General features: G+C 43.3%; 1 protein-coding gene across 1 annotated transcript in view; it reads right to left on the reverse strand.

Moving 5' to 3' along the window:
* LOC126281890 (myrosinase 1-like) overlaps window positions 1–16,736 on the reverse strand; it is a 50,128-nt gene that overhangs the window by 3,359 nt on the left and 30,033 nt on the right. The window contains exons 7-10 of the mRNA XM_049981205.1: window positions 12,343–12,490; window positions 6,819–6,934; window positions 1,482–1,616; window positions 1,288–1,394 (exon numbers count right to left, since the gene is read on the reverse strand). Coding sequence (XP_049837162.1) covers window positions 1,288–1,394; window positions 1,482–1,616; window positions 6,819–6,934; window positions 12,343–12,490 — 506 coding nt within the window. The remainder of the gene's footprint in view (window positions 1–1,287; window positions 1,395–1,481; window positions 1,617–6,818; window positions 6,935–12,342; window positions 12,491–16,736) is intronic.

The raw sequence follows: 16,736 nt of genomic DNA on the forward strand, positions 1-16,736 counted from the left end.
ATGCCCAGTAATAGGTGTCCAGGTACTGTTGATTAGTGTATGCACAGGTGTAGCTGAGGTACTGTGTATGCCAGATCTTGGGTTCTAATTATTGAATGAAGACAGGTATGTCATAAGAGGGTATACGTATTGCCAACTATTGATTAAGATGGAAAATAACTACCCGGTTCCGCCCTAATTGAGCATGTAAACGAAAATGATGATAAGCGAAAGTTAGTGAAATACTCTATCCAAGTATTTATTATTAACTCCATTCTGTAGTGTTTCTATTTGTGGTACATCACAATTATATAGATGTAGCAGGACTAATAGTTGGACTGGTTTAGTTTTATTTAAGATGGAAATATTTTATAAAAATGTTTTATTGTATAAAGGTGACAGAGGAACATCTTGCATGTTATGGCAGTCCATTCTTGACTATTTACAGCTTCCTTTAATATTATTATGTCTCATTATCAAAGAGTAAGGGTGAAACAGCTTAACGAAAACGTTCACTGGTCATCATTCGTTACGATGCAAGAATCACCTTTGAGTTTTACGGTTACTTTGGCACCCATGATTTGACCTCCTCTTGATGCTAATAGCAGATAATTCATTCGTAGTACAGGAGAATCGATCTTCCTACAGCAGTAATTTAGATACAGCTAGATATTGTCAATGTACAACTCATATGTACAAGAACACATGAGATAACACGTGAGAATCATATGCAGTAACCAAAAGGAAGAACTCATGAACGTTCCTTGGGCCAGTCCTGAGAGTAATCTTGTCTATGAGGATTTCTCTGAAGCAACAAACGACTCGAGCTGGTCGCTCAGACGTCTGTAGAGTTCATGAATGAACTGTGTAAGAAATGTCATTTTTCCGAATCAAGCATTATAAAGAAGAATGTTTAACGTCTTTACGTGGCTTTTTTGAGGTTGTACACCAATTTGATCAATGCAGGTACTTTTTTGTAATATTTTGGGATCATGACTGATATTCATTTTGGAAGTCATAGGTTTTGTGGTTGTACTCCAGCTGTTCGAGAACCTTGAAATCCGAAGAATTCTGTATTGCTGATAATATGCCAGTCAAATGATGAGTTCTGGTTCTCGTTCACACTCAATAGTATGTACCCGGACGAGAGAGAATTTTTTACAAGACCTAGAACAACAGTTTTGGCAATGTCTATGTTTATCATTGCATATTGCCGAAGAAAATTCTTAAGATGGCTAAAACAGTACTGCTGTTTCCCAATTTCCATTACGAGCAAATGCAAAGGAAAAGAAATGCGTAAGCACTCACGTGAATCCACTGTTCCATTCCAGGTTGTCCATAAGACTCCATGCAGTGTAGCCGAATACTGGTACGCCATCTGTGTTGACAGCTTGCAGAAGAGCCGTTAAGTAAGACTGTAATTAACATCCAACATATTTAAAAGACTTATTTTACGGAGGTAAACTGCTAATGTTAACTGCGACAAAAAGTAACGAACTCACCGTGTAGTAATCGATTCTGTCGGTGTCATTGAGGCCACCAGAATTTCCCAGGCCGTTTTCTGTCACTATGATTGGATAACCTGGGTATTCGTTAGCTATCCAGTTCAGCAGGTTGCGGAATCCCCATGGATATTGCTGGAACCATAGAAAATAAAGGCTCATTTAACATCAATATGAACATGAGAGAAGGGGCTCTGAAATCGCATGCGCACTGACTCTGCTCGAGTACACAGCAGTAGAGACCCATTGTATGTAAATATGCATAAATGTAAGGACCCGAGAGAGTGGCCGTGCCCACGCCGTACGTTGTGTGAAGTTGCTGGATTTGTTGGTGCTTCGCAGTGGACCGTTTAAGTTGCGGACAACCAGCAGTGTTACACACGGGGCCACGAAACGCGACTTCAAAATTGTGGTCGGAAGAAGATCCTGAGTGGGAGGGGACGGAGATCCGTTTCACAGCTGGTGAATTAAAAGCGCTTCCAAAACGGAGAGGAATTGCTGCAGTCAGTGAACGAAAGTACATTCCCTGCTGTTAGCGAGAGGACATAGCGACGGGAACTGCATGCAGTGAATATTTAGAGTCTGTCACCGTGCTCACATCGATGCATAAAGACGATAGCAGTGAAGTTCATCGGTCTGTAAGAATATGCGATTCATATTGGGAACACTCCTCCGCACTATTACATCTCGATTGGCCGGAAAAATAATCTGGCTTGGATCTCACAGAAAATTCATGGGACATAGTGGAACGCAGGCTAAAACGCCGACATCAGCATTCCAGCAGTTTGGAGGAATTATACGATCAAATCCTCAGCGAGTGGATTAACCTGGATGCGGCGTACCTGCAAAACCTAACCGAATCCAGGCACTTACTAAGTCCTGGGGCGGAACTGCACGGTATTTACTCATGCTTGTAAGGCTCTCTCTACAGGTGACTAATGTTTTGACCGGTAAGATTAGCAAATAGTCGCCAAGCGAATCCCACCAAGTAGACTACGGTTACTAATTGACTGCACTAATCTAATAAATGTCATAGAAGTGTGGTCTCCTTCTATTTCCACCTCTCCTTCTCTTTCTGTCCACTGGCACTGCCCGTTCTGTATGAAATGGGTAACAATAGGGAGAAGCAAAATATAACAACAAACAAGACTAAAACCAGCGTCACCATTAGAATACGACTGTTACAAAACCAACAATTTTTTATCTGGCTAGGTTTCTCAGTTTATATGTAGTTTTTAATTTTCTGCTGCAGTTCGTTATCATGGACTGCTATTCAATGATTCTTGAGCTTCCTCAGATGTTCAGTTTTAGTGCACAAACCTTCAACTTTCACCAGTGTTACTGTATTCGAGTCTGTCCGATTTTCTACATAAACACAGTTCCTCTGCAGTAAAATATCTCAATTATAACGCTTCACTATGCTTCGCTTGTCATCTGTAACCCTTTATGAGCTTGGTATAATACAGATGACACAGCAACCGTTCAAAAAAAAGTTTAGTCGAGAAGAGTCTGTTGACTGTGACAGCAAGAATGGCGTGAGAAGCCAATATATCTGTCCATTTACGAGCTCCAGCCATCGTTGTAGAACCTCTTTATAACGCAGTGATAAGCAGTGTTAATTTATACTCATTGATATTGATCATGACCCCGTTATAAATAAGTTCGAGAACGCCAACTCGAACATGTCACGACATTCTTTCCAATGCTTAATTTTTTGCCTTCACGTACGATTTCCAAAAGAAGCTGTATGGCCACTTAGATGCAAATGCTTGATAATGACGATGAGGCTGAAATTGGACAACAGCAGATAAAAAAATTACATAATGATTTTAGCTCAGGGGACACATTTCATCATTTAACCACTATTTGCTCTATTGGAACACAGTTATGAAGAAAGCGATTGAAATAAATACAATAATTACTCGAAAATTGGCAAATCTGCCATCCAAAAATAGATACAAGACCTGAAAAACGTCATAGGATAGAACATTGCATTGCCTACCAAAATGTACAAGGCTCGTTATTGTGCAGTTACTTATTACGTGTTTCAAATGGTTCAAATCGCTCTGAGCACTATGGGACTTAACATCTGAGGTCATCAGCCCCCTAGAACTTAGAACTACTTAAACCTAACTAAGCTAAGGACATCAAACATATCCATGGCCGAGGCAGGATTCGAACCTGCGACCGTAGCGGTCGCGCGGTTCCAGACTGTAGCACCTAGATCCGCTCGCCCATCCCGGCCGGCTAGTTTGTAGATATTTTAGATTATGTTGAGGTTATCATCCTGTAAGTGGTGGAAGAATAGAGATGAACTGTTTTCGCAAATTGTCGTATGCTCTCGTTATCTTATACTGAAGTCGCGCCCTGCCTTTCTATATGAAATTTATTGCAGGCGTGATATTCGATTTTGCATATGTGTGGGCTTGTCTATATAGGTAGTTTTGTTCTTACTGAGTGAAGTCTGTGGCCGGTATTGTTATTCGTCCCATATGTGTATTGGATACTTGTGTTTTTCATTACTTTTCATTACACACACACACACATATATATATATATATATATATATATATATATATATATATATATATATATATATATATATATATATATGCTCAATAGCACACATATTAAACGCACTAATGGACAACACAAGTCCTTTTTTGGTGCTTCTGTGAATAGCTTTGTGACCTTGTGAATTATTTATTGAGCAGGCGTAGCTTTTCTTTTGTATAATTGCATTAGTATATCTGGACTGAAACCATTTTGTTGTGCTATACATCGCAATGTGTCGAGTTCTTCTTGTATGGAAACGTGGTTTAATGGTAGATTTTGTACTCTGTTGATCATGGCTTGGAAGTATTCCTCCTTGTATGCCTCTGGCTGGCGTACTTCCAAGCTGAGTCGAAGAGGAAAAAGGGTCTCTGTGTGATCGTTTCCGAACGCAGTTGTAGGTGGCATCGAGTCTGCATTGTTGCGGCGTAAAGTCAAACCCCGGCACGCGAGTCGGAAACGAGATAGCGGAGAGGGCTGTGAAGAAGACGTCAGGCAATTGCGCGATGATCGACCCCTCTACAGGACGACAAAGCGACGGCAGCGGCCCCTATGTGAGGAGGACAGATAAGATTCTATAGTGCTACGTTAGTCAGAATTTCAGAAAGCAGTAGGAGAAATGGACTTGGAGGCACCCGCTTTGATCGTCATTGTGGAAGAAATTTTCAGCTGCTGATCAGCAGACTTTGTACCAACGTCATGGATTAATTTTGAAACATCTCATAGTATCTGATGAAGTGAGGGAAGTGGTACAATGGATGGCGATCCCTCCGTCGGAAGTGGAAGTTAAGCCCGACTGCCCCAACCGTATAACCCGAGAGACAGTTCGATACTAAACCGCAACTTTATTTTATTTTTATTTTTTTGGTGGGAATAGTCCTTCAATACTGTTTTCCGAGAACACCAGTGCCACCACGGGTATTACTGCACAGTTTTTTCACACAGACTGGCCTGTATTTATTCATTTTTATTTCAACAAAAAGAAGTCTCCGAACAGTAGACTACCCCGTTCCCTCTTATCTTAAAACAAAGCAGGTCCTCACAACGATGTCATTTTTTTGCACCACTTCCGAGTTCGTTCATTTCGTTATAAATGAAACCTAGGGATTCACAGCTGTTTAGAGCGGTATGCACCGAAACAGTCGTTCACCCGGACTCTAGAAGAATCGTGGCTTTGATCGGATGACCACACGGAACACGTTTTGCAAATTTCACGAGACTAGCATTTTAGCTAAAGGCTCTATTTGTCGTACGTGCTTGTACAAAAGTAACTGAAAATTATGCACACCGTAATACGTTTAACAGAAACGGAGACTGAGTTATAGCAAGTAATTTTGGATGTCTACTTTGCGCAGCGGAAAGAATTCCAACAATTGAATAGATGCAACCGGTAACTGTGGTTAGTTATTGACTATTATTAACTGAAAAGAACTCATCTGTCAACAGAATGCTTACGACATCATCCGAGTAGTTGTGGTGCTCTATACAGAGTGGTCAGAAAATGTCGGAAACGCTTGTAGGGATGTTGCAGGCCAGGCTATACTGAGACATAAACGTTAAGAAAAAAATTCGATACGTTGTGTCCTTTCTGAGTTATTTATAATTTAATTTAGCGAATCAGGTCGTCACGGACGCAAATTCAAGTTTCCGCTGACCAACTACAGTGCTATGGATGGAATCATATCTTAACATTAGGATCAAAATGGCTCTGAGCACTATCGGACTTAACATCTGAGGTCATCAGTCCTCTAGAACTTAGAACTACTTAAACCTAACCAACCTAAGGACATCACACACATAAATGGGCAGGATTTGAACCTGCGACCGTAGCGGTCGCGCGGTTCCAGACTGAAGCGCCTAGAGCCGCTCGGCCACAACGGCCGGATCTGACTGTCAAAGACCGCCGACAGTTGAAGAGGGTCGTAATGTGTAATAGGCAGGCATCTATCCAGATCATCACACAGGAATTCCAAACTGGATTAGGGATTGAGTAAACTTGGATTTCATGGCCGAGGGTCTGCTGATAAGCCACACACCACGCCAGTAAATCCCAAACGACGCCTCGCTTGGTGTAAGGAGCGTAAACATTGAACGATTGAACAGTGAAAAAACGTTGTGTAGAGTGACGAATCACGGTACACAATGTAGCGATCCGATGGCAGGGTGTGTGTACGGTGAATGCCTGGTGAATGTTATCCGCCAGCGTGTGTATGCCAGCAGTAAAATTCGGAGGCGGTGGTGGTATGGTGTTTTGCGTGGCAGTATCACACCACAGGCCTACATTCATGTCTTAAGCATATTCTTGCTTCCCACTGTCAAAGAGCAATTTGGGGATGGCGATTGCACCTTTCAACACGATAGAGCATCTCTTCATACACGACAGTTATATCCCTGTAATGGACTGGCGTGCAAAGAGTCCTGGCCTGAATCCTATACAACATCCTTGGGATGTTTCGGAAAGCCGATTTTGTAGCAGGCCTCACTGACCGACATTGATATGCCTCCTCCATGCAGCACTCCGTGAAGAATGGGCTACCAGTCCTCAAGAAACCTTCCAGCACCTGATTGAACGTATGCCTGCAAGAGTGGAAGCTGCGATCAAGTCTGAGGGTGGACCAACACCATATTAATTTCCAGCATTACCGATAGAGGGCGCCATGAACTTTTAAGTCATTTTCAGCCAGGTGTCCTTATACTTTTGATCGCATACTGTGTTTGATTTAACCTCAGTTAGAATTACTACAAGTCGCACATCTGACGGAAGGTCTTGTACAGATTACTTACCCCACCGCCGACACTGATGACGCCCGAGTCTCTGCTCTTGGATGGGGATGTTCCAGCTTCACCTGACGTTACGATACTGGTGAAATAATGATTCACTCCAAAGAAGTCAGATGAACCTACAACAGAGTTTTATTTCAGCAATGAATAAACATTTCGGAAGAGATCGTTTCCTTGAGGGGTACACATATTAGCATTCAGTTAAAGCTAAAATCTAATTTCATTATGCTAAACACTGCATGAGATAGTCTGCACTTTGTATCTGCACAGCGAGTGAACTAATGTGTTCGAACTTAGCTCACCACTTAGCGCGCAAATAGACAACATCTGAACTGCCTTCTCAAGCCCTGGGTGTTAAACAGACATTCTATATAAATATGGCTCTGTAAGGCAGCTAATATCAGGTGAGGATCATAATAAAATTCATTAGAAATGCTGCTGTCACGTAACATGAGGCATGAAATAATAAAAGTGAAAGTTTGGAGTCTATTCTAGAAATACAAAACAGCTATACCATTTTTTCCTACATATAATTTATCAACTGTGAATTCAGGGGTCAGGTGATACACAACAATCACGTTCAATTACTTTTGACACTCAATAACAAAATATTTAACTCTTGGACATTTGAACTGATGATTATTAAAATCGTTATCTCTATATATGAAAATTTTTTTATCACATGAAAGAATTATTAAAATCTTCATTAGCTCATTTAATCTACAATGTTGTAGCTGGCCAATGCACTGAGTTGGAGGAGAATAAATTTACTTTTTGAACCAATGAAAAACTCTAATGCACTCAATGTGAGAGTAGGTTAGTATCCTAGCTTTTGATGATCAATGGTCAAAGTATATGCAAGTTGGATTGAGAAAAATCTCAACTCAACAGTTACTGTGGCCTAATGTGTGATGGTACTTTACCAAGCGGCATCTGCAACAGTGTTGTCTCCGTGCTGGATATGAAAGGCTAATTCCCTTCTCTGACCTTGATTCACTTCACTCAGTCTCAACTTTACTGCATTCCGTAGAACGGTAATTTTTCCCTAGTCACAATAATGGCTATTGCACACTCGCTAAGGGTTGGAGCGACGCCCACAATTTCTTTGCCCGAAAAAATTCCTGCAGGAATAATTAACTACCTCTTTGCTATCTGTCACCACGATAGCAAAGCTTTCGTCGAGCTCGCTATTTTCCACGCACTTGTCCGATCCACAGCGAAACGATAGAGATATCTAGAAATTTTAGTTCTCAAAATGCTTTTATATAATGGGGATCTCCCCATCGTGTCGCGCCTGCGTCGCCCAGTATGGCTTCAGCCAATCGCTGTCTCGTTGGAGGTTAATTTTTATTTTTCTTGCTGGGTCGCAGCCTAGCACTGGTAAGGCTGTCCAGCGTCTTATCCTCGGTCCCTGCCGTATTTATGTTAAAAGGAATAATGTACTGATCTGGCCTTATCCGTTTTTGCACTGAAGCTCGCCGTTCTCTTGTTAAGTGGTGATTTCGATGCCATTAACCACCTGCTCGGCTGGTCTCCAAAATGCATTCCACTTTAACTTGTTTATTTATTACCCTGTCCTTATTGGTAGATATTGTTTTGTTAGTTTTCGGTATATGAGATTACTGAAATTTTATTGATATAATATAATTATTATTTTATGAGGATCTCATACTGTATCGTACTGTCATTATGGATCAGGCTCATATAAGGTCTGTAAAATCCAGATGCCTTACAACTCGTATAGTATTAGGCGGTTACAGTAATCCACCCTCAGTTCACATAAAGACATAGAATCATGTGAGTTTTAAGACAACATGAGTAATACTAAATGTTGGCAAAAAATATACGTACCATCAACAATCAATACATCAAGTTAATTCAGAATTTTTATTTTTTTTTTGCTTATGATGTTGACTGCATCTACAGCTAATTGATATGGTAAGTACAGTTGAATCTTAATCATTTTAAATTATATTAAATTAAGCAGTTGCAGACATATTTGAAATGAATTTTCTCTGTATAAATAAGCTGCGATAACCTGATCTCAAAATATTTAGAATAATTCAAAACATATGTAACGTAACACTGTAATAGAGTCGGAGAAAGAAAATCCCTAGCAATTGGCACCGCAGTTGTCAGGTTTCGACTACGAAACACAAATGCTACAGGCGAAAACAGTAGCCGCATATACATTGAGGCGCAAAAAACTGATAAGCAAAACACTATGACCACTGCCCATAGGACGTTTGACGCCGCCTGGGGGCGTTTTGGAGACGTAACGTGGTAATAAATATATATAATCTGAGTAGACACGGATGAGGATCACACTAGCGAAGATATGGGCTGCAAATGGGGAGTCTGTGAACTAGTAATTCTAAAACGTAGCAGTTGGTCGAATTTTCACTTGATATTGTCGTGAGCATCTACGGAAAGAGGTGGAAGGGCAGTGAAACTACCACCAGGCGCTTAATGGTCGGACGTCCAAGACGTGGGGTTCGGAGGCATGATTGGTCTGTAAAGTAGGGTAGGTGGAGACCTGCGGCATCTCTGATGAAAAAGCACAATGTTACTGCATGCAGAAGTGTTTTGGACCACATCGCTCATACGACATTGTTGAACATGGAACTCCGCAACAGACCCCCCCACCTTCCGAGTTCACACGTTGACCCAATGATATCATCAATTACGACTGCACAGGACACGGCACCGTTGGGATTCTACCGTCGACATGTGGAAACGTGGCCGCTCTTCCGGTGAAACACGTTTTTTCTACCCTAGGTCGCTGTGGAGACGTCCACAAACGCCGTCATCTTGGGGAACGACGGCTCGAAACGTGCAGCGCGCCACAGCAGCAAGCTGGTGGGAGCAGTGGTATGCTGTGGGAGACATATCCTGCACTTGCATAAGACCTGACAGCTGCGAACCACCTGCGTCCATTCATGCTTGGTTTCTTCCCCGACGGCGATGTCATCTTTCAGAGGTATAATTGCCCATGTCTCGGGGCCAGAACTGTGCTACAGTGGTTTGAAGAGTATTATTGTGAACTGACGTTGGTTTCTCTCGGTGACCAAATTCGCCTGATGTAAATCCTGTGGAACTCATTTGGGCCGCTATTGGACGCCATCACCATGTACGGAAATCAGCGGCCCCTTATTTACATGAATTACGTGACCTGTGCGTAGACAGCTAATGCCACATGCCTCCACAAATCTAAAAACAAACTGTCGGATCCCTGATAGGCAGAATCAGTGATGTATTTCTTTCCAAATACGGACAAAGAAGCTATTAAGCAGGTGGTCATAATGTTTTGGCTCAGCATTGTAGAGTTGCAATGAAACTGAGCGGTATCCATAGAACCGTACACAAAATAGCGTTACGTGACAGATTGAGGTGGAAGTGCGAAGTAGCCACATCAAGCCCACGACAGCCGTCAAGGATTATGTTTCGCCGACTCGCAGTAGACGAAATCATATCTTAACCCACTGTTTTTGCATTCTCCACTTGGCCCAGTACTCTTGCAATCACCATGATTACTCAGAGGACGAAACAAAGTTCAACAGCCAAGAAGAATTGTAACTGTGAACGAGTTTGAATTGTCGTTGGGAAAACATGTACCATTCCAAAATTCCCTCAGGTATAAAATTGGAAATAATCTATAAAAAATGTGTTCCAAGCAGGAAAATAAACAGTGTGAGCTCTATGAAGTCATATTCAAGTCTAGAAGACTGACGACGTGGTGAAGCAGCAGAGCTGTGAGGGACCCATACCAGTTTGGACTTACATGAGACATCAGATACATTTGTAGGCAATAGAGTGCAGTGCCAAAGATAAGTGGCCTGCTTATGTCACGGGAGAGCATAGGAAGAACTTCTTCAGGAACCTACATATCGCTTCTACGGTAATCTTGAGGGATTCCACTATCTGCTGCCTCCTGTGTCTCATGAATGAACCGAGGAAGCCGGGTTCCCTTCCATTTGAGACCACACAAGCAACACTGAATTCTACACGGAGTTGTTCGATCTCCAGCCCTTGTGCGAGTACATGAAAGTAATATCACTGAAATAGTGCATAGCTCTGCCCACTATCCTTGTTATCCTTCGTATGGGATCGAACGACCTGTGCCTTATTCCTCCTGCATGCCACCCTCCGTCGCTACAACAATCTGCAAGAAACTGATGGTAGAGGAGGGACCATTTTCAAACAAACCGTGCAGTATTGCAATTTACCAGTTCTGCAAGCATAACAACAGTAGTACAAAATGGTTCCAATGGCTCTGAGGACTATGGGACTTAACGTCTGAGGCCATCAGTTCCCTAGAACTTAGAACTACTTAAACCTAACTAACCTAAGGACATCACGCTCATCCATGCGCGAGGCAGGATTCGAACCTGCGACCGTAGCGGTTGCGCGGTTCCAAACAGCAACGCCTAGAACCGCTCGGCCACCCCAGCCAGCCAACTGTAGTACAAGCAGAGAACTTATCGTTGACAATAACAATGGGTATGTGATTCTTTGTCCTGTGCCACTGGTAATAACGAATTCATACAGGTACCCCATAGCATTAGCAAAACGAAGTTTGTGTTTGCTGGTGCATATTCTTGGGACATATTTTTGCTGATAGTCAGTCCTCAGAGCCTTATAGACATCACGTATATATTACTGATTTCCTGTGCATTCCAAATTTGTCAGTAAAGTTTTGACTTTGAAAATGCATCAAGGCTCCATAGAGATCCATTTTATTATAAATTATTTACTGCATCACGAATTGCGTTACGAAACGCCATTACAGTCTTCACTTTTATACTTTATTTACAAAGCGCGGAAAATGACCTTTCTCTAATTCAAGCAGATTTTTTTCCTTGGTGCTGTGATTTTCACTAAAACTAGTATGTGTGTTTAAAGCAATAGAATAGTATTTGTCCAACGCTTGATATTTTCTCAACACTTGTTTCGAAAACCGAAGTCAAAACTTCATCTGTTGGGTCTCATACAAGATTTCATACTGCTGTTCAGCTGGTTTCAGAAACTCATGCTGACATCGTGACATTCTCTTGTAACCCTCAATGTAAACTTTATTAACCACAAATTATTCATGGCATCTTCCACATCAACGCTCGACAGGGTGCTATGAAAAATGATTGGAAGATAACAAGGGGTACTGGTGCATTGGGTGTCGATCTCTCATTTTTAACGGTTGTCAACCAAATACTGGCAGAAACAATTTCTTCCAAAAGCTACAACCTGATTGCGAATGGTCAAAAGGGGGTTGGATATTAGTGACCTCGGATGTGTGGGATGTGACGTTACGTCCAATAAAGATCCACATGTGCCAAATGGTGAGCACGAAGTATGCATGAACTATATGAAAAATTTGCTTCTACATTTCTAAACGAAATAAGAAGAATGTGAAGAGTAAAAATAGTACTTACATTATTATATCTGATGCTCTGTAGAGTAAATCACAGCGTTAGAAGTTCTGTACTGAACATCGAGGAAAAATGGAGATGGTAAAACAGCTCGTGCTTACCCCTGATGTATGCGATCTCCTCTTGAGTGAAAGTTGGCAACCGTGATCGGGGTCGCCCCTCTGCTGCACTGTTTGCATCGACCCTCTGACGCACTACAGCTGGGTAGTCCCCGTCTTGACTGTAGATAGGATGTGCGTAGAGTCCAGCCTGATCAACACCAAGGAACATAGATCTTGAAATTTTGTAAACTTGCCAAATATTGTCAATTATTATTTCAACCACAGAAAAAGATTTGTTTATGAAAAACAAAATGCTATGGTATTGGCAAAGAATTTTATGTGACATGACAGTTTATGTGTAACCAGTAGATAATCAGCTATTGGCAGTTAGTATGGTTTCCTCTACTGAAGTAAGATTCCAAGACTTTCAGCTGGAAGCATTTTAAATTAATACATTATCTACATCTACATGACTACTCTGCAAATCACATTTAAGTGCTTGGCAGAGGGTTCATCGAACCACAATCATACTATCTCTCTACCATTCCACTCCCTAACAGTGCGCGGGAAAAACGAACACCTAAACCTTTCTGTTCGAGCTCTGATTTCTCGAATTTTATTTTGATGATCATTCCTACCTATGTAGGTTGGGTTCAACAAAATATTGTCGCATTCGGAAGAGAAAGTTGGTGACTGAAATTTCGTAAAAAGATCTCGCCTCGACGAAAAACGTCTACGCTGTAATGACTTCCATCCCAATTCGCGTATCATATCTGCCACACTCTCTACCCTATTACGTGATAATACAAAACGAGCTGCCCTTTTTTGCACCCTTTCGATGTCCTCCGTCAATCCCACCTGGTAAGGATCCCACACCGCGCAGCAATATTCTAACAGAGGACGAACGAGTGTAGTGGAAGCTGTCTCTTTAGTGGACTTGTTGCATCTTCTAAGTGTCCTGCCAATGAAACGCAACCTTTGGCTCGCCTACCCCACAATATTATCTATGTGGTCTTTCCAACTAAAGTTGTTCGTAATTTTAACACCCAGGTACTTAGTTGAATTGACAGCCTTGAGAATTGTACTATTTATCGAGTAATCGAATTCCAGCGGATTTCTTTTGGAACTTATGTGGATCACCTCAAACTTTTCGCTATTTAGCGTCAACTGCCACCTGACACACCATACAGCAATCTTTTCTAAATCGCTTTGCAACTGATACTGGTTTCGGATGACCTTACTAGACGGTAAATTACAGCATCATCTGCGAACAACCTAAGAGAACTGCTCAGATTGTCACCCAGGACATTTATATACACTCCTGGAAATTGAAATAAGAACACCGTGAATTCATTGTACCAGGAAGGGGAAACTTTATTGACACATTCCTGGGGTCAGATACATCACATGATCACACTGACAGAACCACAGGCACGTAGACACAGGCAACAGAGCATGCACAATGTCGGCACTAGTACAGTGTATATCCACCTTTCGCAGCAATGCAGGCTGCTATTCTCCCATGGAGACGATCGTAGAGATGCTGGATGTAGTCCTGTGGAACGGCTTGCCATGCCATTTCCACCTGGCGCCTCAGTTGGACCAGCGTTCGTGCTGGACGTGCAGACCGCGCGAGACGACGCTTCATCCAGTGCCAAACATGCTCAATGGGGGACAGATCCGGAGATCTTGCTGGCTAGGGTAGTTGACTTACACCTTCTAGAGCACGTTGGGTGGCACGGGATGTATGCGGACGTGCATTGTCCTGTTGGAACAGCAAGTTCCCTTGCCGGTCTAGGAATGGTAGAACGATGGGTTCGATGACGGTTTGGATGTACCGTGCACTATTCAGTGTCCCCTCGACGATCACCAGAGGTGTACGGCCAGTGTAGGAGATCGCTCCCCACACCATTATGCCGGTTGTTGGCCCTGTGTGCCTCGGTCGTATGCAGTCCTGATTGTGGCGCTCACTTGCACGGCGCCAAACACGCATACGACCATCATTGGCACCAAGGCAGAAGCGACTCTGATCGCTGAAGACGACACGTCTCCATTCGTCCCTCCATTCACGCCTGTCGCGACACCACTGGAGGCGGGCTGCACGATGTTGGGGCGTGAGCGGAAGACGGCCTAACGGTGTGCGGGACCGTAGCCCAGCTTCATGGAGACGGTTGCGAATGGTCCTCGCCGATATCCCAGGAGTAACAGTGTCCCTAATTTGCTGGGAAGTGGCGGTGCGGTCCCCTACGGCACTGCGTAGGATCCTACGGTCTTGGTGTGCATCCGTGCGTCGCTGCGGTCGGGTCCTAGGTCGACGGGCACGTGCACTTTCCGCCGACCGCTGGCGACAACATCGATGTACTGTGGAGACCTCACGCCCCACGTGTTGAGCAATTCGGCGGTACGTCCACCCGGCCTCCCGCATGCCCACTATAAGCCCTCGCTCAAAGTCCATCAACTGCACATACGGTCCACGTCCACGCTGTCGCGGCATGCTACCATTGTTAAAGACTGCGATGGAGCTCCGTATGCCACGGCAAACTGGCTGACACTGACGGCGGCGGTGCACAAATGCTGCGCAGCTAGCGCCATTCGACGGCCAACACCGCGGTTCCTGGTGTGTCCGCTGTGCCATGCGTGTGATCATTGCTTGTACAGTCCTCTCGCAGTGTCCGGAGAAAGTATGGTGGGTCTGACACACCGGTGTCAATGTGTTCTTTTTTCCATTTCCAGGAGTGTAGATCAGGAACAGCAGAGGTCGCAGGACGCTTCCCTGAGGAACACGTGATATCACTTCAGTTTTACTCGATGATTTGCCGTCTATTGCTACGAACTGCGGCCTTCCTGACAGGAAATCACAAATCCTGTCGCACAACTGAGACGTTAACCCATAGGCCCGCAGCTTGATTAGAAGTCGCTTGTGAGGAACGGTGTCGAAAGCTTTCCGGAAATCTAGAAATACGGAATCAACTTGAGATCCCCTGTCGACCTGACATAATGTGATATTCTTCTCAAGTTTGCAACCAGATCTTCAAGTCAAGCTGAGACGAAATTTCAGCGCTTCACCAAGCTGTCATCTTCAGGTGAAAACCTGCTGATGCTGCTGTGCAACCAGTGTCCCTACATAGAGCAGCAGAGAGTAATCTGCACATTTGCCAAATGCTGTAAGTGCTGCCCCCACTGCAAAATATACAGTAGTCCTGGCAGGTTATGCGGATCCCTGACAGTTGGCAGCGCTGTTACTGGCTTTCAGCTGCGTGGTGCTGATACCTGCAGGCGAAAACAATAGTCGTCTGTAGAACTACGACAACACTGAAGCCCTCCCTAGTGGCGTTTACGAATCCGGCTTATGGGAAATTCGGCTTATGGGATTGGTTGACTTAAGCGCACCCCAGTGCGGCAGCTGCCAGCGATTTTCTTACGCCGATTCGTCTACAGCAGTGCTGCCAGTCGTGAAGGGAAACAAAAACGAGGTATCACTACCACAAGTCATCTTTAGATCCTTCTGCCAATGAAGAACGTCGCGTTTTAATGTAAGTCAGCACAAGATCCCACGACTTGCTGGGAGTATACAGCCCTTGGCCCAATTAATATGATCACTAACCAAATTTCAATGGACTGTCGCAAAACACAGTCCGAGGTAAGAGAAGTGGCAGTAATCATCCGTGTCACACTAAGTGTCATTGTCTTTCCCTTGGGTAGCCAATGCTCCACCGTGCGGATTTTTTTGGGTTCTTGTAACACTGTGTGGTGGTACTGGTACACTAATCTGTACTCAACAGTAGGAATAGTTTGACAAACGTACGTCTTACTACAGTGGCATGAAATCTTACAACAACTGGACTTCTTTGACAGCAGATCACCTGTATTAGAGCCCAAAAAGACATTTAGCATGGCTGGTGGACGAAAGACAGTCTTGTTAAATTTCTTAAAATTATCCGTAGTTTAGCTGGTATGCTCCCAGTATATGGTAGGAAAGCAGCTGATGTCGACTCACCTGGCTACAGTGAAGACAGTGACATGGCGGATCTGCCTCTCAGATAATCTCTTACACATAAGTACAGAATGTAGGAGTTCAATTTCCTGTGTAAAGCTTCCCGTGTGAGATATGGTATATGCTGTTTGTAGCAACGACCTAAGAATCACATTGTGTTGGTATGGTGTGTGATAGCTATACTCATTCAGATAGGGATCAGTATGTACAGGTTTGGAATAAATACTATGCCTCAGAGTGCCGTCATGCCGTCTGCATACGATAACGTCCAAGGATGGGAGCTTTCCATCAGTTTCCACATCCTGGGTTAAGGGAATTAAAGTGTTCGAAGGAACAATTAAGGACATCGGATCTATGTGGTCAAACTAGAAAAGATCCTCAACATTTCTCTAAAAATATTTTGGTTTTATGGTTGCTGCCCTCTATAAATTTATTTGCAATGTCTGGGCCATAAGTTACT

This window comes from Schistocerca gregaria, chromosome 7 (genome assembly GCF_023897955.1).
Source record: "Schistocerca gregaria isolate iqSchGreg1 chromosome 7, iqSchGreg1.2, whole genome shotgun sequence".
Lineage (NCBI taxonomy): Eukaryota > Metazoa > Arthropoda > Insecta > Orthoptera > Acrididae > Schistocerca > Schistocerca gregaria.